At 39.7% G+C, this 23,902-nt stretch overlaps 1 protein-coding gene across 11 annotated transcripts in view; it reads left to right on the top strand.

Annotated features, from left to right (window-relative positions):
* The window catches only part of LOC143657255 (microtubule-associated protein 4-like), a 286,603-nt gene that overhangs the window by 250,076 nt on the left and 12,625 nt on the right, over positions 1–23,902 (top strand). For 8 of the 11 annotated variants that reach the window (XM_077129454.1, XM_077129453.1, XM_077129457.1 and 5 more), the window contains 7 exons: positions 13,288–13,388; positions 14,153–14,368; positions 17,341–17,524; positions 18,080–18,139; positions 18,267–18,559; positions 20,027–20,140; positions 22,449–22,541. In XM_077129454.1, coding sequence (XP_076985569.1) covers positions 13,288–13,388; positions 14,153–14,368; positions 17,341–17,524; positions 18,080–18,139; positions 18,267–18,559; positions 20,027–20,140; positions 22,449–22,541 — 1,061 coding nt within the window. The remainder of the gene's footprint in view (positions 1–13,287; positions 13,389–14,152; positions 14,369–17,340; positions 17,525–18,079; positions 18,140–18,266; positions 18,560–20,026; positions 20,141–22,448; positions 22,542–23,902) is intronic. The other 3 variants (XM_077129452.1, XM_077129451.1, XM_077129458.1) reach the window with 3 other exon arrangements.

Below are 23,902 nucleotides of genomic sequence, written 5' to 3' on the forward strand. Positions count from 1 at the left end.
TCATGAGCTTGTTATTAGGGGTTTAGAACGGGTGTTTTGCTTGTAAAAAAAAAGTCTCTTTTCCTGGGACTTCTTATATATTTTTTATTACTCTCAGTATATTTTTAGGGAAATTTTTATTCTTCTGTTTTTAAAAAACTTTTTATTGTAGTACCATACATACAACTTAAAATTCCCTATTTTAATAACTTTCAAGTGTATAATTGAGTGGTATTAATTACATTCATAGTATTGTAACCATCAGTATTACCCATTCATTTCAATTTTTTGACCACTTCAAACAGAAACTCTAGACAAAATAAGCAATAACTCCCCTGCCTCTCCTCCAAACATCCTCCTGGTCATTGGTAACCTCCAATCTACTATCTGTCTCTAAGAAGATTGCTTCTTCTAGGAATTTCATGTAAGTGAAATAAGAACATATTTGTCTCTTTTGTGTCAGGCTTATTTCACTCAACATGTCTTTAAGGTTCATCCATATTATAGCATACATCAGAACTCCATTCCTTTTTATAAATACTGAATAATACTCTAATATGTGTATGTATGTACCCATTTTGTTTATCTGTTCATCTGTTCGTGCACCCCTGGGGTGCTTCTGCCTTTTGACTATTGTGAGTAATACTGCTATAAACATTAATATACAAATAAACACCTGTCTGAGTCCCTGCTTTCAGTTCTTTTCTGCGTGTACCTCAGAGTGAAATTGCCGAGTCATGTGGTAATTCTATGCTTAACTTCCTGAGGACTGCCAAACTATTTTCCACAGTGCTTGTACCATTTTACATTCCCACCAATAATGTACAAAGGTTTCTATTTCTCCCCATCCTCACCTACACTTATTATTTTCAGCTTTTTAAATAATAGCCATCCTAATGAGTGTGAAGTGGTATCTCATTATAGTTTCAATTTGCATTTCTTTAATGTCTAAGGATGTTGATCATCTTTTCATATTCTTATTTTCCATTTGAATATCTTCTTTGGATATCTATTCAACTCCTTTGTCCATTTTCAGATTTTATTGTTTGTCTTTTTATTGTTGAGTCATAGCTGTTCTTTATATATTATGGATGTTTAAAAACCCTTATCAGATGTATGATTTCTGAATGTTTTCTCCCATCCTGTATGCTGTCTTTCACTTTCTTGATAACGTCCTTTAAGGAACAAAAGTTTTTAATTTTGATGAAGTCCTTTTTTTTTTCTTTTGTTCCTTGTGGTTTTGATGTAAAATCTAAAAATCCATGGTAAATAGTCCTTACTGCCTGTTTTTGTATTTAGCTGCTTTTTGTAGTGTACCATTTGATTCCTTTCTTCTTTCCTTTACTCCATATTTTCTAGTTATTTTCTTAGTGGTTACTTTTGTGATTTCAATTAACTTCTTAAACTAATTACAAGCTAGTTTGACTAGTACTGACCTACTTTCAGTATTTTATAAACTCTTAACTCATTTCTCTTTCCCTCCAACTTTATATTATTACCTCAGATTACATTACATGCCTGTTAAACTAGATTTAAAATGTTACTTTACACATTTGAATGTTAAGTCATGTGGTGAAGGGGAAAGCAGTAGTACAAGATTTTATATTTACCTACGTAGCCACCTTTACCAATGCTCTTTATTTCCTCTTAAGGCTTCAGGTTACTATCTAGTGTCTTTATTTCAGTCCAAAGAATTCCCTTTAGCATTTCTTATAGGACTGGTTATCTGGTAATGAACTCTTTCAGCTTTTGTTTATCTGTAAATGTCTTAATTTCTCCTTCATTTTTGAAGGATAATTTTGCCAGATATAGAATTTTTGGTTGACAGTTTTTCCCTCAAGAACTTTAAATATATCATCTCACTGTCTTCTGACCTCCATGGTTTCTGATGGAAAGTCCATTGTTAATCGTATTGGGCATTCCTTGTATGTGACAAGCCACTTCTCTCTTGTCTTTAGATTTAGGCAATTTCACTACACTATATCTGGTGTAGCTCTCTTAGAATTCATTCTGCGTAGAGTTCATTGAGCTTCCTGGATGTCTATATTCATGTCTTTCATCAAATTTGGCTATTTCCTAGCCATTGTTTCTTCAGATACTTTTTCTGCCCCTTTCTCTCTCTCATCCTTCTTGGACTCCAATGATGCGTATGTTTCTATGCTTTTGTCCCACAGGTCCCTTACACTCTGTTCATTTTTTTCATCATTTTTCTTTCTGATCCTCAAATTAGAGTCTTTCAAATTCACTGTTTCTCTCTTCTGCCTATTCAAATATGTTGAATCCATCTAGTGAGTTTTTCATTTATCACTATTCTTTCTAGCTTCAAAATTTCTGTTTGGTTCCTTTTTATAATTTCCATCTCCTTAGTTTGTTCAGACTACGTTTTCCTAATTTCCTTTAATTCTTTGTGTGTAGATTCATTTAGGTCATTGCATATATATGTATGACAGTTTATTTAAAGGCTTTGACTAATAATTCCAATGTATGAGCTTCCTCAGGGATGATTTCTGGCAAGTTCTTTTGATTGGACCGTACTTTCCTGTTACTTTGTGTGTTTTATAATTTTTTTGTTGAGAGCTAGACATTCTGAGTATTACGTTGTTTTAACTCTGGAAAACTAGTTCCTCCAGTCCTCTGGGATTACTAGGTATTGTGGTTGTGGTTACTGAGGGTCAGAGGTATCAATTCCAAAATATTTTTGCTTCCAAATGGGCTATGGAAAGAGAAAGGAGAAAGAAAGAAAAAAAAAAGGTTCTACCTCTTTAAGACTCCTCTGCCACTTTTGCCTTATGACGTTTGAATAAGGATGCCCTCAGAGTCAGATATCCACACACCCCCTACCCCACCCCAACCCAGACCCCAGTGATCTGAATTAATTGATTCAAAGCAGTTCTCCCAGTCCTGGGATTGCTAGGTTTGGTTGTAGTTAAGGGCTCGAACTTTCCTAGACTTTTTGCTCCTAAACCTAGGGAATGGAAAGAAAAAAAAGAGTAGGTACTGCCTACTTTGCCTGAGGGGCGGTTGGAACAATGGCTGCTCTGAGAGGGTAGACAGGGATCTAAAGTAGCTGACCCAAAGCAGTGTTCAGCAATTGGACCTCGCTTCCCTGGATCTTTTTTTTTTTTTTTTAAATGTGATCCATTTTTTTTATTAATAAAAAAATTAACAACAAACAAACAAAAACATTAACATATCGTTCCATTCTACATATATAATCAGTAATTCTTAATATCATCACATAGTTGTATATGCATCGATTTAGAAAAAGAAATAAAAAGACAATAGAAAAAGAAATAAAACGATAACAGAAAAAAAAAGATTGTACATACCATACCCCTTACCCCTCACTTTCATTTATCACCAGCATTTCAAACCAAATTTATTTTAACATTTGTTCCCCCTATTATTTAGTTTTATTCCATATGTTCTACTCATCTGTTGATATGGTAGATAAAAGGAGCATCAGGCACAAGGTTTTCACAATCACAGAGTCACATTGTGAAAGCTGTATCATTGTTCAATCATCATCAAGAAACATGGCTACCGGAACACAGCTCTACATTTTCAGGTAGTTCCCTCCAGCCTCTCCACTACATCTTGAACAACAAGGTGATATCTACTTAATGCGTAAGAATAACCTCCAGGATAACCTCTTGACTCTGTTTGGAATCTCTCAGCCATTGACACTTAGTCTCATATCACTCTTCCCCCTTTTGGTCAAGAAGGTTCTGTCAATCCCTTGATGTTAATTCTCAGCTCATTCTAGGGTTTTTCTCCATCCCTTGATGCTGAGTCTCAGCTCATTCCAGGATCTCTGTCCCACGTTTCTAGGAAGATCCACACCCCTGGGAGTCATGTCCCACACAGAGAGGAGGAGGGTGGTGAGCCTGCTCGTCATGTTGGCTGTAGAGAGAGGCCACATCTGAGCAACAAAAGAGGCTCTCTTGGGGGTAACTCTTAGGCCTAAATTTTAAGTAGTCTTGACCTATCCTTTGTGGCATTAAGTTTCATATGAACGAACCCCAAGACTGGGGGCTCAGCCTATAGCTTTGGTTGTCCACACTGCTTGTGAGAATATCAAGAATTCAACTTGGGGAAGTTGAATTTCTCCCCATTCTCACCATTCCCCGAAGGGGACTTTGTAAATACTTTTCCACTCACTGATCAGATCACTCTGGGATTCATCGGGGCATCACTCTGGACAAGCCAGGAAAATCTCTTGTCCTGCCTGAGATTCCAAGTACTTATGGCATTCAATCAAACTATCTACATAAGTTATATTAGGAAATGCACTAGTCAGAATATAAATTTTGTACCAAATAAACATTTTTTGCTTGAGTCTCACACATGAGGTGACATTTTAAAATATTAATTACCATCTATTTTCAGCACCCTGCAATAATGACATTCCTTTGTTCTTCCTCATGCAAAAACATTTTTAAAATTTGTACATTGTACATTTCACTATTATTATACACTCTAGGCATTCCTAGATTATACCATCTCAATCTTTAACATCTTTCTTTCTGATTTTATGTCCCCAACTGTCCTCCCTCTATCATTCTCACACACAGCTTCATTCAGTGTTTTAACATAATTGTATTACAATTAGGCAGTATTGTGCTGTCCATTTCTGAGTTTTTGTATCCAGTCCTGTTGCACAGTCTGTATCCCTTCAGCTCCAATTACCCATTATCTTACCCTGTTTCTATCTCCTGATGGTCTCTGTTACCAAGGAAATATTCCAAGTTTATTCACTAATGTCAGTTCATATCAATGAGATCATACAGTATTTGTCCTTTTGTTTTTGGCTAGTCTCACTCAGCATAATGTTCTCAAGGTCCATCCATGTTGTTACATACTTCATAAGTTTATTCTGTCTTAAAGCTGCATAATATTCCATCGTATGTATATGCCACGGTTTGTTTAGCCACTCGTCTGTTGATGGACGTTTTGGCTGTTTCCATCTCTTTGCAATTGTAAATAATGCTGCTATAAACATTGGTGTGCAAATGTCCGTTTATGTCTTTGCCCTTATGTCCTCTGAGTAGATACCTAGCAATGGTGTTGCTGGGTCATATGGCAATTCTATATTCAGCTTTTTGAGGAACCGCCAAACTGCCTTCCACAGTGGTTGCACCATTTGACATTCCCACCAACAGTGAATAAGTGTGCCTCTTTCTCCACATCCTCTCCAGCACTTGTCATTTTCTGTTTTGTTGATAATGGCCATTCTGGTGGGTAAGAGATGATGTCTCATTGCATTTCTCTAATGGCCAGAGACGTCGAGCATCTCTTCATGTGCCTTTTGGCCATTTGTATTTCCTCTTCTGAGAAGTGTCTGTTCAAGTCTTTTTCCCATTTTGTAATTGGATTGGCTGTCTTTTTGTTGTTGAGTTGAACAATCTCTTTATAAATTCTGGATACTAGACCTTTATCTGATATGTCATTTCCAAATATTGTCTCCCATTGTGTAGGCTGTCTTTTTACTTTCTTGATGAAGTTCTTTGATGCACAAAAGTGTTTAATTTTGAGGAGTTCTCATTTATTTATTCCTTTCTTCAGTGCTCTTGCTTTGGGTGTAAGGTGCTTCTCTGGATCTTGAAGGACAAGATGTCCTGTTAGTGCCACATATGTGCTAGGTGGTGATGAGTGAATACTTCTTTTTTTTCAGAAGAAGATCATTCATTCATGTTGATAGAAAATACTTGAAAATGACTGACAAGTTCAATGATGGATGCACCTGATCAATATTCAAATGCTGAGTCTTCTAAACATTATGTAGATAAAACTATGAAGAATCATTTATTGAACATGTTATTTTTAAGTGCCTACCATGTATCAGTCACTTATCTGGGCACTGGAAGTTATCCTTGTCCTCAAGCAATTTTTAGTCTGATTACAGGAACATTATAGGGGATTTGTAACAGAGGTGAATTCAGCTGAACTTGAAAACTGATTGGATGCGGAAGATGTGAGAAAGAGATGAGTCAAAGGTGATGTTGTGATTTTGAGCTGAGGTTTCCCACCTAGTAGTAAGGCAAACAATGGCAAGATCCAACAAAAGGGAGCAGTTTTCAAAGAAGTTAATGAGTTCTGTTTCAGTCATTCTTATGTAAAACTGTGGGGATATTTGGGAAGTGGTTTCTAGCAATTGGCTACTATATAGCCTTGAGACAAAAGAAGAGAGTTATGGTGAGAGATACTATCTGGGAAGAAGACAACAGTTTCTAAGTATGTATAGGTCAGGTTTTTTTCATTGGGTGACATTTAGTTTGTAAAAATTGGGATATTGCATGCCTGTATCACAGGCAATGAAACTTTTTTAAGTGTTTATGTTGTTTATTGAAAGATCCTATGCCTAATGAAAAATATCCATGGTAATCTGGAGTCATTTGCACCAAGTAACACATGGTAAGAATTTCTTTCAGCTTGCTATAGGACATTACCAAACTTGTGTGGGTTTTCCTACTTTTTTTTAAACTTTTTATTTTAAAATGGTTTCAGAGTTACCTGACTCTTGGGAAAATAGTATACAAACCCTATATGGAAAAGTCTGACATACCCCACCCACACCCTCCAAATACCCAGATCCACAAATTCTAACATGTCACATTTACCATATCTGTTTATCTATCTATTTCAGTTCGCTAAAGCTGCCAGAATGTGATATACCAGAAAAAGATTGGCTTTTACAAAGGGTATTTATTAAGTTACAAGTTATAATTCCAAGGTGTTGAAAATGTCCAAATTAAGGCACCGGCAAGAGGATACCTTCTCAGAAAAAAGGTTGTTGGCGTTAGGGATTCCTCTGTCATATGGGATGGCACATGGTGTGTCTGCTTGTTCTTCTTTTCTGGCTTCTGGTTTCAAAATGGCTCTCTCACTTCCTGCAGGTCCTTCTTGCTTCTTCCCGGAGCACTTTCTTCCTTAGCTTCTCTAAGCTCTCTCAACTCAGAGCTCTCTCCATAATGTCTCTCCTTAAAGGACTCCAGCAAGTGGATTAAGGCCCACCTTGAATGGGTGGGGTCACATCTCCATGTAAAGAATCTAATCGAAAGGTCCCACCCTACAATAGGTCTGCCCCCACAAGACTGGATTAAAAGAACGTAGGCTTTTCTGAGATATTAACAGATTCAAACCAGCACACTATCTATTTTCTGAACAGTTGAAAGCAAGTTGTGCACATCGTACTCTTTGAACACATGATACTTCCATGTACAGTTCTAGGATATTTACTTAAGTGCACAAGTAATATTTTACTTGATATTTTACTTGATAACTGCAGTTATCAAGTTCAAGAAATGTAACATTGATTTAAAGATTACATTCCACATTCCAATATTCTCTTATGTTCCAGTTAATATCCTTTTGAGCCTTTTCTCCTCCATTCTTAGATCCCATCCAGGATCATGTATTGCATTTAATTTTTATTATTCTTTAGTTTGTCTTTCTCTCTCTCTTTTTTATTGTGAAACATATATACAACATAAACTTTCCCATCTCAACTACTCATAAGCATACCATTCACTGGGATTAATCACTTTGACAATATAATAATACCCTCACCCACTATCCATTACTAGAACTTCCCCTTCACTCCAAGCAGAAACTCTACACTCAGTTTGCATTAACTTCCCATTGCCCCTGCCCACCTCACGTATTTACCTGTATTCTATCTTGATGAGTATGCATATTTTCTGATATTTTCTTTGTGATTACCATGGGACTTAAATTTAACAACCTAAATCTCGTTTGCTTTGGTACCAGCTTACCTTCTATAGCATACATGAACTGTGTTCCTATATCTCTGTTCCCTCAAATGTATGTAGTTTGTGTCACAAATTACATATTTATACATTTTGAGTCCAAAACCATTGATTTATCATTATATTTTATGCATTGGCCTTTTAGATCCTTTGGAAAGTAAAAAGTAAAATTACAAATAAAAAATACAGTGTTACTGGTATTTGTATTTACCCATGTCATTGTCATTACTGGAGATCCTTACTTCTTACTTCTTCATGTGTCTTCACCTACTTATTTAGTGTCCTTTCCTTTCAACCTATAGAACTTCCTTTTAACATTTCTTGTAGGGCAGTCTGGTGGTGACAGATTTATTTATCTGGGAGTCTTAATTCCTATGCCCCCCTCCCCCTTTTTTGTCTCTGAATTGAGTTCTTTATTCCTTTGTAAAAAACAAAAACAAAAATGAACTTTTTTTGTGAAATATAACGTGCAGAAAAATGATAGATTTCAAAGCACTTTTTAATAAGTAGTTATAAGACAAACTTCAAAATATGGTATGGGTTACAGTTCCACAGTTTCAGGTATTTCCTTCTAGTTGCTATAATACTCTGGAGACTAAAAAGAAATATCAATAAAATGATTTAGTAGTCATGTAGTAGTAGTCATTTGTTAAATCCTGTCTTCTTTGTTATATCCCCTCCTTCTCAATTGATCCTCTCCCAGTCTTTAGGGATATTGGGTAACAACTATTCTAACTTCTTCATGTTGAGAAAGGGTATTGACATTATAATGTCGGGGGATGAAACTGGTTGATGTTCTTGGAAAGACTCGTACTTTTGGGCTTCAGGGCTTCTCTGGCATAGGAACAATCTGGAGGTTTAAAGTTTCAGAAAAATAATAGAGTCTCTGGTAGATCCCTGGGTATTCTTCAGGGTTTTTAGGAATACAGTTGGTTAGTGCTTGGCATACCATAGTAATTTGCAATATCTAACTGAAGCTTACATAAGAGTAACCTCCAGAATAGTCTCTCAACTTTGTTTGAAATCTCTTAGCCACTGCAACCTTATTTTGTTGCATTTTCCCCCCTTTTGGTCAAGAAGTTATTGTCAACCCCATGATGCCAGGGCCAGGCTCATCCCTGGAAGTCAGGTCCCATGTTGCCGGGGAGACTTACACCCCTTGAAGTCATGTCCCACATAAGGGGGAGAGTAATGATTTTATTTCCAGAGTTGGGCTTAGAGAGAGAGAAGCCACATCTAAACCACAAAAGAGATTCTCTGGAAGCGACTCTTAGTCATAATTATAGGTAGTCCTAGCTTCCCCATTACAGAAAGGAATTTCATAAGGCTCAAAGACTTGCCTATTAACTTGGGAGTTCCTAATGCTCAGGAGAGTATCAGGAATTTCCCAGGTAATTATGCCCATTTTTGAAGGACAGTTTTGCCAGATAAGAATTTTTGGTCGGCAGTTCTTTGCTTTCAGAATTTTAAATGTCTTCCCATTGCCTTCTTGCCTCCGTGGTTTCTGATGAGAAATCAGAACTTAAATCTGATTGAGGCTCCTTTGGATACTACACAATTGCTTTTCTTTTGTGACTTTCAGAATTCTCTCTTTATCTTTGACATTTATTAGTTTGATTATATTGTGATGCCATTTGAGTCTATTTAGGTTTAGCCTGTTTGGAGTTCGTTGAGCATCTTGGATGTATATATTCATGTCCTTTTTAAATTTGGGAAGTTTTCAGCCATTATTTCTTTGTTCTTTCTGTTTTGTTCTCTGTTCTCCATCTGGGATTTCCACCATGTGTATATTATTATGCGTAATGATATCCCATCTGTTCCTCAATCTGTTAACTTCATTGTTTCCTCTTTTGGCTCCTCAGACTGGATGATTTCAGTTGTCTTAAGTTCACATTCGCTGATTCTTTCTTCTGCTATCTTCAATTTGATGGTGAACCCCTCTCTCTAGGGAGTTTTTTATTATTCTTACTGTGATCTTCAGCTATATTTTGGTTCTTTTCATAATTTCCATCTCTCTATTGATATTCTCTTTGTGTCACTTTCTTGATTTCCTTTCATTCTTTGTTCATGCTTCCCTTTACTCTGAGCATATTTAGGGTGATTTTTTTTTAAGAGTCTGTGTCCGATATGTCCCAGGTGTAATCCTCCTCATTGATGATTTCCAATGGTTTAACCCCCTCCTTTGCCTCACCCATCACTTCCTGTTTCTTTGTATGTTCTGTAATCTTTTCTTGAAATCTGGACATTTTGATGTTTAGTGTGTTATTGCTGGAATTTAGATGTTCAGGCATCTGTTCCTCAAGTATACATTTACCTACTATTAGGTAGGTAATACCAGGAGCTAGGAAAAATACATAAAGGGAAAAAATGCAACACCTTTCCCAGACCTGTGTGAGTACTCTCTCTCAGAGCTTGTCCATATAATGTGTTAAGGTCCAAGCCAAAGCATAGAGCCTCTGTGGTCCTTTATGCACATATTACTTGCCTTGGGCATGTACATTTGGCCCCAAGAATTCCCCCCATTTACACAGATACAAATGTACCCTCTTCCCCAGAAAACAGTTTCTCAGGTCCTGGGTCCTGAACTGTATATCCTGTAGTCATCAGTTCCTTGTCTCAGCAGCATGACTTGACTGCTCTCCTACAGCATCTAAAGTAGGACTCAATGAGTAACCTACGTGAAGGCCAAGTTCTGGGATGGCAAGTTCTTCAGGCCACCCACAGACAAATGCAGCCAGACATACGTGCTCCTGGTATATGCACAAGGTCACTGTGCTCCCTGTGGAAGTAGGTCCATGGGTCTGCACTGGGAGTGCAGCTGACTCCATGCCACTTCAGTGAGGAATGGGAGAGGGGCCAGCCAGGGCACCAGGTGATCCTACCACTTGTAAGTGGCCTGTTCCTTGATTCAGCATGTACCGTATTATTGCAATCCTTTAACCTTATACCTAGAAAACTATACAAAGTAATATACTCAGAGACACTATAAAAATCAGAATGGAATTCCAAAATATGTTGAAGTAACCCACAAGAAAAGAGAAACAGAAGAATGAGAAATAGAGACTGAAAAGTACCAAAAAATAAAATGTCAGGCTTTAAACCATAACATTTCAAAAATTACTTTCAATGCAAATGGTCTAAATTCTCAATTATAAAACAGATTGGAGAAATAAGTTTTTAAAACATGACCCAAGTATATGTTATCTACAAGAAACTCATGTCAAACATAAGGACATACATAGGTTTAAAGTAGAAGGGTAGCAGAAGATAAAATAACATTAATTGTGGGGGAAAAAAAGCTGGAGTTGCCACATTAATATCAAAGTAGACTTCAGAGCAAAGAATAAAGGATCACTCCACTGAGAAGACGTAGTGATCCTGAAAGTGTATGCTCCAAACAATAGAGCTTCAAAGTATATCAAATCCCCAATTGTAGTTGGGGGTTTCTACATCCCACTCAAAGCAATTGACAGAACTACTAGACTGAATATTAGTAACTATATACAAGAATATGACACCAGCATCAAGCAACAGGATTCAACTAAACACTAAACAACAGCAGAGTGTGCATCCTTTACAAATGTCCATTGACTTTTCACCAAGATAGTTCTTGGATCATAAAAGAAATCTCAGTAAATTTTTAAAAATTGAGGTGATATAGAATATGTTCTCTCATCATAATGAAATCAGATTATAAGCCAATAACGGAAAGACCACAGGAAAATCTTCAGACATTTGGAAATTAAATAATTCACTTCTAAATAACCCATATTTCTTCATTTCAAAACAAAATGATCCATTCACCTGTTCATTCATGCTAATAGAATATAGTGTACTATAGTAAGGCAATATCTCACAATTCAGGAAGGTTAGGTGAATGGTACATAGAACTATCCAGCATATATCTTTTTATCTTCCTATGAATCTGTAATTATTTCAAAATAAAACATTCCTTAACAAGCCTCCCCTGGTAGGTGTCCCGTCATTCCTGTTTTAGTTTCCTAGCTGTTAGAACAAACATCATATAATAGGTTGGCTTAATAACAGGAATTTATTGGCTCATGTTTCAGAGGCTTGCTTCCTCCCCATGCAAAGGTGGAGGTGGGTGATTGGTATCTTCTGAATGGCTGACAATCTTTGGGGTTCCTTGACTTTTCCATCACCTGGCAGTGCACCTGGCATGATTTTCTTCTCTCTACCCCTTTTGTAGACATTTGGTTTCCTGTTATACATATTGTGCTGTTCATTGCTTTTTTCTGCCACTTAAAAATTAAGATATTCCATATCAGCCATAAAAGAATACCTTATGATTTATTTTTTCAAATTCAGGGATTACATTGATAGATATGCCATGGTGTTTAAGCCAGTTTCCTTCTGATAGATTCCTGGATCATTTCAATCCTTTGCCTTTAGAAACAATGCTTTGGTGAAAAACCTTGCACATTTGCCATCTTATAAGTCTGTGACTACATCTCGAAACTGGATTCTGGATTAAAATTTATTTGCACTTGTAATTTTCAAAGGCACTGCCAAACTTCCCGCATATGGGAAACCTATCAGCAGTATGTTTCCCTATATTATCCCCAACAGCTATTTTCAAACTTTAGGAATTTAACACTATGGTAGATTAAAAATGACATTTCAGTGTTATTTTAATTTTCATTTCTCATATTATAGTTGACATTGGACATCATTTTATTTTTTCAAGAATCATTTGTATGTCTTTTTCTGTAAACGTGTACCTATTGTTTTGGCCGTTTTTCTAGTGTATTTTGGACCTTTGTAGGATTTACTGATTTGTAGGAGTTATTTATTTTTCTGTAGTCAGACTTGTCTTTTGTGGCTTTTGGATTTTATGTTCCCACACCAAGGATATGAAACTTTGTGGTACCTTAATGCTTTCAGGTGTGGCCTATTGAAACCTGGACTGACCTTTCCACAGTGGTACGTGAAGCACAGTCTTAGACAGCAGGTTTTATTTCTGGCCCTGGGTAACTGCTGTGTTTCATGGGTCTCTTTGGCCCTGTTGGGAATCTGGGTCATTGCTAGAACTAGATCAAGTTAATCTCACATCCTCCATAAAGTGGTGCTTTATAGGGAGAGGAAGTAAAGGGAGAACACTGAATGATGTTCTGGCTTTTAACCCATCTCTCAGCAAGCTTTATTCCAAGAGATAAACTCTGGTAAAATGGGTTTTTGTCCCTGGTGTGCCCTAGGAGTTAGTATTTCGTAACAGAACCCTGTATTCTCCAGGGAAAGGAAACCAGACTTCAAGGGCCATTTCCTTCCATTAGTCATTTGTGCAGATCCCACTTAGGTTGCTTCTGTATAGGGACAAGCTGCCTGATCTCTGGAATCTAAAACTCCTTCACAATGAGGTGTACTTCGGAGTCTTATCTACCTTTCAGCAGCACAAGTCTTGTAGATTTTTGTCAGCATGAGATGCTAGCTAATGGTCTGTCTCTGTTAAGCTTTGCATTTTCAAAATGGGTTTGAAAAACATTTCCTTAGCATAATTTTCCCCCTCCTTTCGGAATAGCCAAGCCAGAAGAAGGACAGCCTCCTGTGAGTGTGACCGGAAATGACATCACTACTCCTCCAAACAAGGAGCTCCCACCAAGCCCAGAGAAGAAAACAAAGGTAGGTGCCAAAGTGGTGGGTTATCTTCTACTGCTATAATTTTTTTAAAACATAATATGTTTTGCTATTACTTAAATCATGAATGGAATTTCTTTTTTTCTGAGCTATTATGAGTCTGTCCTCAAACTTGGATTTGCTTAGAAAATATTTTATATTCCCATTTTAACATAGTATCCTAACTCAAACTTTATTAAAGGTTATTGCTACTATGCTACCAACAACAAAAAGGTGGGGAGCTATTGCACAACTACTCTGAAATAGATTCCAAAATCTGCACTCATGAAAGGAGACACAGATTTTTAAAGTGGTGTATAGCTTAAGACACTTATTGGTATTTATTGCAAAGTTCAAATACCATATTTTAATGTAGTCTTCAAAGAAGCAGCTAATGTTTCCCCATTGAAAAGCAGGTAATAGTAGCTCAATCACCTGCTGACTAGTTTTCTTAATAGAATTGTTGCGGCTGCCAAAACATAGGTAATTGTTTAAAGCAGTTACTAAATTTAAATCTTTAGAAGCCAAACTGCTGAAATTTATGGCACTTTTCATTAAGACACAATTGCCAATTTTCCTATTCCTCTCAATCCACCCTTTACTAAACTCAGAAGAAAGGAATGCTTATTTTCATTTGTGTCTATCCTCATTGCTTGTAATTTTACTTTGAATTGTGCAATTTATACTTTTTTTTCATCTGTTTTTATTCTTGTCTGTGTGTTTAATGTTGGCCTTTTAAAAATAAAACAAAACAACAAATCAACCTAAAGCCTTTGGCTACCACTCAACCTGCAAAGACTTCAACATCGAAAGCCAAAACACAGCCCACTTCTGTCCCTAAGCAGCCAGCTCCCACCACCTTTGGTGGGTCGAATAAAAAACCCATGAGCCTTGCTTCAGGCTTAGTACCAGCTGTCCCATCTAAACGCCCTGCTGCCGCCACTACCAGGCCTTCCACCTTACCTTCAAGAGACGGGAAGCCAAAGGTAAGTAGTACCTAAGTATTGTGCTAGGAAAAGTTTTCCCCTCTGAGTCACACAGGCTTTTACTATTAGACAGTGGACTCTGGCTGGTGGAATTGGGAAAAGGGAAGAGAGAAGTGGAAAGGATAAGTTGGAAATTAATGGCCCATTAATTCAACCATCACATTTTGAATATCTTTTTTACATTCTTACCTTTCCCTGGCTGGTTAGAGCAATCAATATACAACCTACTTTGATTCCTCCTCCTTTCTCCCTACTCTTTACTATTTCCCTATTTAAACAGTTGTTAACCTGTTTCCTCATGCTCTATACTATTTGGACTTTTTTTTTTTGCTCTAATTCCATATCAAATTCAGTTCTTTGTCTTTCTCTTCAAACATATTGCAAAAGTGAATTTACCTATTATTTTTGTGATATAATTAGCTTCCAGCTTATCTCAGTAGATTTCAGCAGCATGTGATGACTTACTTTTTGCTTTTGGCATTAGGCTGCGTCTCTCTGGGCTCCTTCTAAAATTTTGCAGTTTTCCAGGTCACCCACCCTCACTCTTTTGCCCAGAACTTGATCATACTTGAAGCAGCGTAGGCTTTGCAGGACTCTCCCAGAAGGACAAGGTGGGTGGAGACCGTAGCTGCCTTCTTCATTAGGTCTCCTAACCCCATCATCTTGTTTTATTTGAGAAGGACCTTTAGGTCAACCTGATGCTGCTCATTAATTTATGGTGGGGAGGAGTTTCCTATCTTAAAATGTCTGTGTTTTAATTTAACCTTGTAAAAAAACTGATGGAACCTAGGGGGAATTCTAGTCTGGGTTGAAACTCCAGCCAAGAAATTTTGTTTCTGTCATAGATTAGAAATGATAAAGTCTTGTAAAACATTCTCTCTACTCCTCATTTATCCAGTTTGCTTCTTTTCTTGATCTTTGAAAGCAATTTATTTGAATAAGGGGGCAGAGGGAAGGTGACAAGTGCTATGTCACATCTGCTGCCCAAGAACTTCTCTAACAGTAGATCCTGGGAGAGACAGAAGGAAGCAGGAACGGGGTCTACTGAAAATTCTCTATATTTTGATAATAATAATCATGAAGGTACTGTGTTGGTTTCTTTATATACACTAACTCCTTTAATTCTCTCTTTCACTAGCACATGATGTAAATATTAATTTCTTCATTTTAGAGAAAGGTCTAGTACATTTAAGCGGCAGAGCCAGTATTTGAACCTGGATCTAACTTTGCTGCTGATGCTTGGGGCCTCTCTCTGCACAGTTCCTCAATGGCTTTTGGCCCTGCAACTTTTACATAGCATTTTCAGTTACACCTGGCCTAGAGAAATGATCTGCATTATAATTATTACATTTTTCATTTGTCTTTTAGTAAGAAACAGTTTGAAACATTTTGAGAGAGTGATAAAAACTAAAGACTAATGAAATTTATTTTATCTTTTTTATGGTAGAAAGATTTCTAATGTCAAACAAAGTGAAAAAACCTATTCAGCAAAAAATGAGTAGCTCTGTGATTGTAGCAGAGGTGAAAATGTAAACTGAGGAACAGTAGAGTACTGATTTTGAGAGCAGGTAGATTGATTCTGGCACTTGCTGTGGCCTGGAGCCGCATATGTAAAAGATGTGGCATTCTTTAGAGATTTCCATCCCAAGTAAATTTTTAATGACACTTTATAAATACTACTCATTAGCAAAGTAATAAGACCATACTAGATTATTCTGAATCATAGTCGTATTATTGAAAAGTTGAAGAATACTAGAGAATCTGATCTAGTCCTCAAATATAAGACCAGTTATAGAGAGAGAATCTCTGTGCTCAAAATCTTACAATATGCTTCAGGTAGAACTCAGAGCAAAATCAATTCTCCTGGTTCTGACTATAGGGTTCTTTGTACTATACTCAGGGTCTCCATTTGTGGAAATACTCATTTCCTTGCATTTTCAGATTTAGGTTTTATTTAATTGTGAGCCATCCCCTTAATTTCTGAGCACCTGCTTAGCTAATGTTCAACTTAAGCAATATCCTGGTTGTCTTCCAACAATCTGCCCTCAGTAGGCGGTTCCTCTTGGAGTGAAATTGTTAGGGCCACCGTACCTGGGGTTTGGCCTGCTCCTTGAATAACATGATCTGTCTGCTTATCAAAGTGGTATTTTCATCCTCTATTCCTGCATTCCCAGCCATCATGTAAGAGGAGCTAGGGTGACCATGGCGCCCTGTGTCTTTCGTTCTGTTTCAGTTCATAACACGCATTCGATGCCCCTTGTTCTCACTGTCAGGTTTGCACCATCCACCCACCCCTTGCATTGTCAGGATGCTGTCAAAGACTTCTCATCCTCTGTTCCCTAAAATCACATATTATCAAGGCTGGTCCTAAGAGATATTCAATTCCAACCTCCTTTTCTTAGATGAGGAAATAAAACTCAAAAATGCCTTGGGATGTTCCCAAGAACACACTGTGAGTTAGAGAAAGGCCTAGGGCTGGAGCTCAGGCTTCTAATTCCCTGTTCAGCTTTCATTGGGTGCGCATTAGCCACAACAAATGGCTGAATTCAAGTGAAATTAATTTTTAATTTTGGCTTGTTTGAATGTTTGCTTAATGTATCTTTGGTCAAATGTTTCATGCATTAGATTTTATTACATTAAACACATAATATCTAATATTGTAGATTCTGAGGCAAACACAGATGTGGTGTATGCATATTCATTCCAGGACTATTCATTTGCACGTGTTCACATGAATTAAGATAGTTTGACTCCCCATTTCTTGACTGCAAACCACAGAGCAACCTATATGGCCAGTTTCTCCCTCAGTCTGGAGAATTTTGACCTAAGAGTTTTATATATTTTCCTGTCTGTAGCTGCCAAACCGCAGTAACCCAGTTCTCTGTGCATGCTTATATGGAACTATCTCTGTGGCATGGCTTCCTGGAGCTATTGGTGGCCCACAGCTCTTACTCCCACTTTTCTGTTGCCAGCCTGTTGCAGAGGCAAAGACTGCTGAGAAACGGGCCTCCCTATCCAAGCCAGCCTCCGCCCCAACCTTCAGACCTAGCTCCAAGAGCACCCAAACTGTCCCAAAAGCCACAGTGGCTGCCACTCCTGCCTCAGCTGCATCAAGCAATAAGAGCCCACCCACAGCCGTGCCCAAGAGGCCCACTGGTAAGTGTTGCCCATCCTTCCCTCCATTGGAACCAGTGGGGAAGAGAATGTGGCCTTGGCTTTGCCCCAGCCATACCTCCAGCCAGCACCACAGAGAGCTGTGCACTTCTCCTTATGCCCAGCCCTCAGTGTGGTACATGGAACAATTGCAGCCTGATGAGTATAAACACTTCACAAGCCTGGATTCCATGTAAGGTTAACAGCTCTTTATATTCAGAAAAGTCTTGAGTGAAGGGGATTCTCATGAACTCCCAGGTAGAATTTACTTTTCCCTTCACAGTTACCCATTCTATTCCTTGCTTCATTACTGACACATTGTGGCCATGGACTTGCATGGTAAGAAGTATTGAGTCAGTTTCAATAACCAACTCCCAGGCCATGGTCCCTGGCCTTGTTCATGCCACAAGGACAAGGACTGAACGTGGCTGTTTAATTTACTACTTTATTCCCAGAAACTAGCACAGGCTCTACTCAAAATGGGCACTCAATAATTGTTGAATGAATGAACTTCAGTACTGGATGAGCTACTCTACAGGTTAGTTTATGTTTGTGCAGCCATCAAGACTGAAGGAAAACCTACAGACATCAAGAAGATGGCTGCAAAGTCTGCACCAGGTAATCCTATCTCCCCTACTTTATAGAACCCTAATTGAACCCCCATCTCTTCTGTTGCTCTTAGGCTCCTTTTTCTCTCTGCTCCTGAACCCTCTAAGTGAGTTATCTCTCACTTCCATCTTTGCAGCTGACACGAGTCGTGCAAAGAACACTTCCACCAGTTCTGTGAAGAAAAACACTACTGCCACTGGGGCAGCCCCCTCAGCAGGAGTGGCTCCCAGCCGAGTCAAGCTCACACCCACGCCTCCACGGGCCTCCATGACTCCTTCCCTGGACAAGAAGCCATTGTCAGCCAAACCCAGCTCCTCTGCCCCCAGGCTGAGCCGCCCACCTGCCAGTGCTTCAGCACCCGATTTGAAAAATGTCCGTTCCAAGGTCGGCTCCACGGAAAACATCAAGCATCAGCCCGGAGGAGGCCGGGTGGGTCCCAGGAGCTTGGGGTCCTTGGCATGCTGGCCCCTGCTTTTCCCCCTGCCACATCTACTACTGTTTCCCAGGCATGTCCCAGTCCTCATACTAGACCAAGGGGGCCCACCAAAAACGGGGCAGTTGGGACACCTGATTCAGTATGAACTGAATTTTTGCCTGAGCTCCATATCCCAGCAGCAGGGAAGTGGTGAGCTGAACTCTGTGCTTTCTCTTCACATCTCAGTCAGAGGGGCTCCTATTCTGTAGATTAAAGTTTGGCCTTGGTTTTTGTTCAGAGGCTAAAGGTTTCTTCTACTTAACAGAACCAAGAGAGGAGCCTCTGAGACTCAGTGAATTTGAGGGACACTGAATATGAATCCTAGAATTCAGTTTTCATATTTTGTATTAATTACCCTTGCCCTGTGAATCTCAAATAGAAGGTAGAGCACCTATTCACTTCACAATCCGGTGACTGGGGTCAAGAATCTTTCTGAAAGAGGACTAGGGCGCCCTCTTGAGGCTGGTGTGAGTTACTGCTGTGAGCCTCTGCCTTTCCTAAACAAAAGGACGGTATTGGGTGTGGTCATGGAAAACGCGTGATAGTCCGTAGAGCATCACTTAAGGGATGTTCTGGTTGCGTTCATCCCAGGACTAATTTTTAACTTCTAGCAACCACAGGGAATTCATGTGTGGGAAAGTGGTGGCAAAAATCTGTCTGAGAATTGGGGCCTTCTCATCACCTACATCATTCCCCAGCGCTTAAACCACCTTTACTCCCCAAAGTAGAATATTTAAATTGCTTTAGTCCAGATCTCTTAAAAAAATTGAGGAGGGACAAAAATGAGTCAGATTTCTGCTTTTGTTGGGAGACACTGACAACAAACTGGGATTAGGCTGGAAGAGGGGACTAAGAGTTATTTTTATTAAGAGGCTGTGACTCTTGCAGGCGCCTGGCGTATGGTCCTGATAGCCAGTCTTCCCTTTTGTTTGCTCTTCTTATGCTTTCATATTGCAAAGGTTGCAAGAGGTCTCGGTGGGGAGTTGACTAGTCTGGTCAACTGATAAAAATTATTTTTTGTTCCAACATTTCTGTCACTAACAATGGCTCTTTATGACCGTTGAGGCCTATTGGAATGTTTGAGTGAGGGGACAGTGTAATTTTAAAATAATAACCACCATACATACATACCCATAATTGGCCTTCTTTGTTCCCCTCTATTTTTCTCTATAAATGGCATCTTGATATCTGCCTCATGTCTCAAGACTTTATTCTATGGCTTCTTTCCCTGTGGTCCTTTATTCAGGGATTTCTGGCTTGGCCCTACTGTTGGAAAGTTTGTTTTTCCCTAGGAGCAAGAGTAACCTCCTTCTGCGTGGTGTCCTGGCCTGGATTCCATTCCCCTTTGCGTTCTTCCCTTTTTGACATTTGGGCCCTTATCCTCTCGGTTTGAAATTTGCCCTCCCTTTGTCTCCATCCAGGCCAAAGTAGAGAAAAAAACAGAGGCAGCTACTACAGCTCGAAAACCTGAACCTAATGCAGTCACTAAAACAGCCGGCCCAATTACGAGTGCACAGAAACCGCCTGCTGGGAAAGTGAGTTTTATTTAGAACTTTTACCTTATGAAGGTAAAAGATGATAAAATATTTCTTCCAGCCTGATTCACTTTCCCTTCTCCTGCACTTTTTCCTGTCCTTTACTAGTTTCTACTACTTCTCCTCAATGTTCCCTCCTCAGAAAATCTTTGGATTAACCCTGAAAGTTAATGGAATTGGGACCCTTTCCACCCTTTGTTGAATATTTATTGAGCTGGATAGAACAGCTTCAAAAACTTTCAGTCACTTCCCCACATTGACCTTGATCTGAAACCCTCCCCTTATATACATACACAAGCATACACAGACACAGAGAACACCCAGATCCTCCCTCAGTAAGATGTGCAGTGGTTGTTTTCCAGCACTCAGTACCCTGGAGCCTCTATGCTTTGCATTGAACTGGAAGGCCCCTCTCATCTTTCTCCTGGGTGTAAACATAACTTCATTTGTCCTAGTTACCAGGTCACCTCTTAACTGAAAGTTAGGATCCTCATTCCCAGTGGAAACCCACTTAGCATAGGAATTGTAGCATCAACTCGAAGGTAAAGGTAAGCCGAAAATTGAAGTTCTTTCCCCTTGCCTCACATCTTGGAACCAATCCCCTCCTGCTGCTGTGGGGCACCCTCCTCCCTTAGCTGTGGCTGGTGGGTGGGCCTCTCTGGCCTAGCACTGGCAGAGCCGCTTGAGCTCCAGCCCTTAAGAACCCGGATAGAAGGTCTCAGCCCAAGGAATTCATACAGTTGGGGAGTGAGGAAGGTGGCACCGTGGCTACTGGTTGACTAGTAGAGGTATTGCGGCTCTCTGGTTCAGACCAGGGCTCATTAGAAAGTGGTTTTCTTGTCAATTATTTTGTTTGTTTGGTTTTTTATCTGCTTTTTTTAAAATTATTTTTTATATTTTTATTGAGAAATCTTCACATACGTATAGTCCATGTATGGTGTGCAGTGGCTTACAGTATCATCACATAGTTGTATATTTGTCACCATGATCATTTTTAAACATATGCATCACTCTAGAAAAAGAAATAAAAAGATAAAACTCATACATCTCACACCTCTTACTCCTCCCTCTCATTGATCACTAGTATTTTAATCTATCTGATTTATTTTTACCCTTTATCCCCCCCATTAATTATTTATTTTCTATCCATATTTTTTTACTCTTGCCAATTATTTAAGATTGGAATTGTAAAGAAGGCAGGAAACAAGGTGTGTAAGTGAAAGTTTCTCAGGGTGGATTTCTCTATTCTGTGGCGAGCTCTTCAGCCCAGGGACTGCATCATTCAGGAAGAGCCTCCAGTTCTGAAGCAAAGGAAGGAATCTGTTAAAGTCTTCCTTCTTGAAAAGGCCCAACAAGAATTCTTTATGCCTGAGGCCCTTAGAGCCAAAGACTTTGTGTCATTCAATTAGAGGGGGGCCATTTGTAGCCAGCAGAGTGTGAATGGTGCTCCTTGGGTGACACATCAGTGCAGACAACTACAGCCTATTGTTCTCTTTGCATGTGAAACTGAAAGGCACAAGATTAGATTATATGAGGGACTGAAAAGGGTGTTTCATTCTAGAATCGAAAGTAAGTCTGAAGCTAAGCCTCTGTTGTACTGGACTTTTTGGGGCCTGAGACATTTGTGCTGAGGCTGTACATGTAGAAGCAACTGAAGCCACAGTCTGGCCTCCAGCTGGTGTCCAAAGTTTGCTTTGGGATGAGATTCTGCATGTACATGCTACGTGGCAGGTCCAGTGCCTCTTTGATCCCACTTGCATGTTTATCTGATCAGTGTCCCTTCTTCCTGTTGGTATCAGATCTGTGTCCTGTTAGCCAGCTGCTCAGTGATTCTCAGAACAGCCTTTACTTCCAAGACTGGGTCTGGCTGCAGCAATGCCAGGCACCAGATTTAAGGTTAATGCCCTCCTTGGGTGAGGACCAGTTCAGATTAAGTATGACCTTTGCAGGGAGAAACCACAGGACACTATGCACCAGCTATTGAAAAAGAAAGTATAGCAGGGAGATGGGCCATGCCTGGGTATGAGCTGCAACCCAGCACCCATGGAGCAACAGTGGTGATCACGTGGCATCTGTACAACATCTGCTTCTGTCGTGGTGTTTGTGTTTTTATTCCCTTTCTTGCTCTTCCTTCAAATTCATTTTCCTGTGCTTTTCCACCCCTGCTTTGCTAAAGGGGGGATTGCAGCTTAACAGTACTCTCTGTTAGTCATTGTAGTCACCTGTGGACTCACTGCCTACCCTGTGTCACTTCTAACCAACCCTCTCCTCTTGTGTTGTTTTTTTTTTCTGTTCTCTAACACTCCAGGTCCAGATAGTCTCCAAAAAAGTGAGCTACAGCCATATTCAGTCCAAGTGTGGTTCCAAAGACAATATTAAGCATGTCCCTGGAGGTGGTAATGTAAGTATGAGCTCTGGTCAGCTGGCACCTGAGGCACAGTCTCCTGTGGGGTATATTGGGAAGAGAGCCACCTGCTCATGCAGACAGGATCACAGCAGCTTGGACCAGGGCTTTCCCCAGGAAGCAGTAGTCTAAGGAAGTGAGGGGAGACTTGATGCAGCTCCAGCTCAAATGTTTCGAGACTCGGGGTTTCTGGCGAGTTTCCTAAACCACAAGCCAGTGGTGTCTTCTCACTGGCACTAGGAGGCTTTAGGTTCTCCTCCTGCTGTCAGAGACCTGATGTGAGGGCAACAGTCAGCAGTAGGCCTGTTCCCTGTCTTGAATCCACTCATAGGGATCAAGGTGGGGCCATAGCCAATGTTACTGCTGCAGGAGAACAGGAGCCTGGGCTTGTGTCTCAAGGATCTAGCAGTTCCCAACAGGGCATGTGTACCCGGTATACTCTCAGAGGTCCAGATTTTTCTAAGGCCCGTCCTTGAATCCCTGTTATTATAGAATCAGAGAATTCATCTATACTTTCCTATTCTCTCTCTCTGCTTTTCCCTTCATCTTCTTACTCTCATTCTTTTTTTGTCCTTTTTCTACTCTTTCTCCTTTTCTCTCCTAACCTCCCTTTGTCTTTTCATCTCTTTTCCCCATTCTCTCCCTTTTCTATCTGTTATTGTCCCTTTGTTTTCTTTGCCTTCCTTTACTTTTTGCTCCCTTGCCCCTTCCACCCAGTCATCCTTCCTTTTATTGTGCTGCTATTCTGTAGTAGCCCTGAGTTCTGTACTGGGGACACAGAGTTGACTCACTCCAGCTCCCAGATAGGCCCTGGTCTTAGGAGTAGGCAGGGCAAAGTGTCATTGTCATTTAGTGTGGTAATAATACCCTACACCTTTTCTACCTCACTTGTCCCTGTGACAGGGCCCAGACAAAGCAGGACGGCATCTTGTGGAGTTGTCTGTATACACCCTCTACCCCTTCCCTATTTCCTCAGTGCTTCTTTTCCAATCCCAAGATTGAGATCCATTTGGTTCCTTCTCCTTGCCATTCTGAACTAGACTAAATCCTTCTCTGCTTACGCTTTTCATTTTCAGGCTGTCTTCCCCTCTTTCCCCTAGTCATACCAGTCTACCCTTAGCCTAAAAACATCATCTAAGTGAGCAGTTCTCCTCTAAGGAATGCAGCCATAGAGCAGTCCTTTCTTGCCTTGCACAGTTCCTTCTTGCTGTACTGCCTTCCCTGTCATTCCCTCGGCAATGGTCATACTGCTCATTGTGGAACAAAACAGCTGCTCCATGAATAGTGCCGTGTGCTTGGTCAGCGTGGTTGTTGGCCAAACAGCCAGTCTGGTATAGGATCAGGTGAGAGTGAGTGAA

This window comes from Tamandua tetradactyla, chromosome 15 (genome assembly GCF_023851605.1).
Source record: "Tamandua tetradactyla isolate mTamTet1 chromosome 15, mTamTet1.pri, whole genome shotgun sequence".
NCBI lineage: Eukaryota > Metazoa > Chordata > Mammalia > Pilosa > Myrmecophagidae > Tamandua > Tamandua tetradactyla.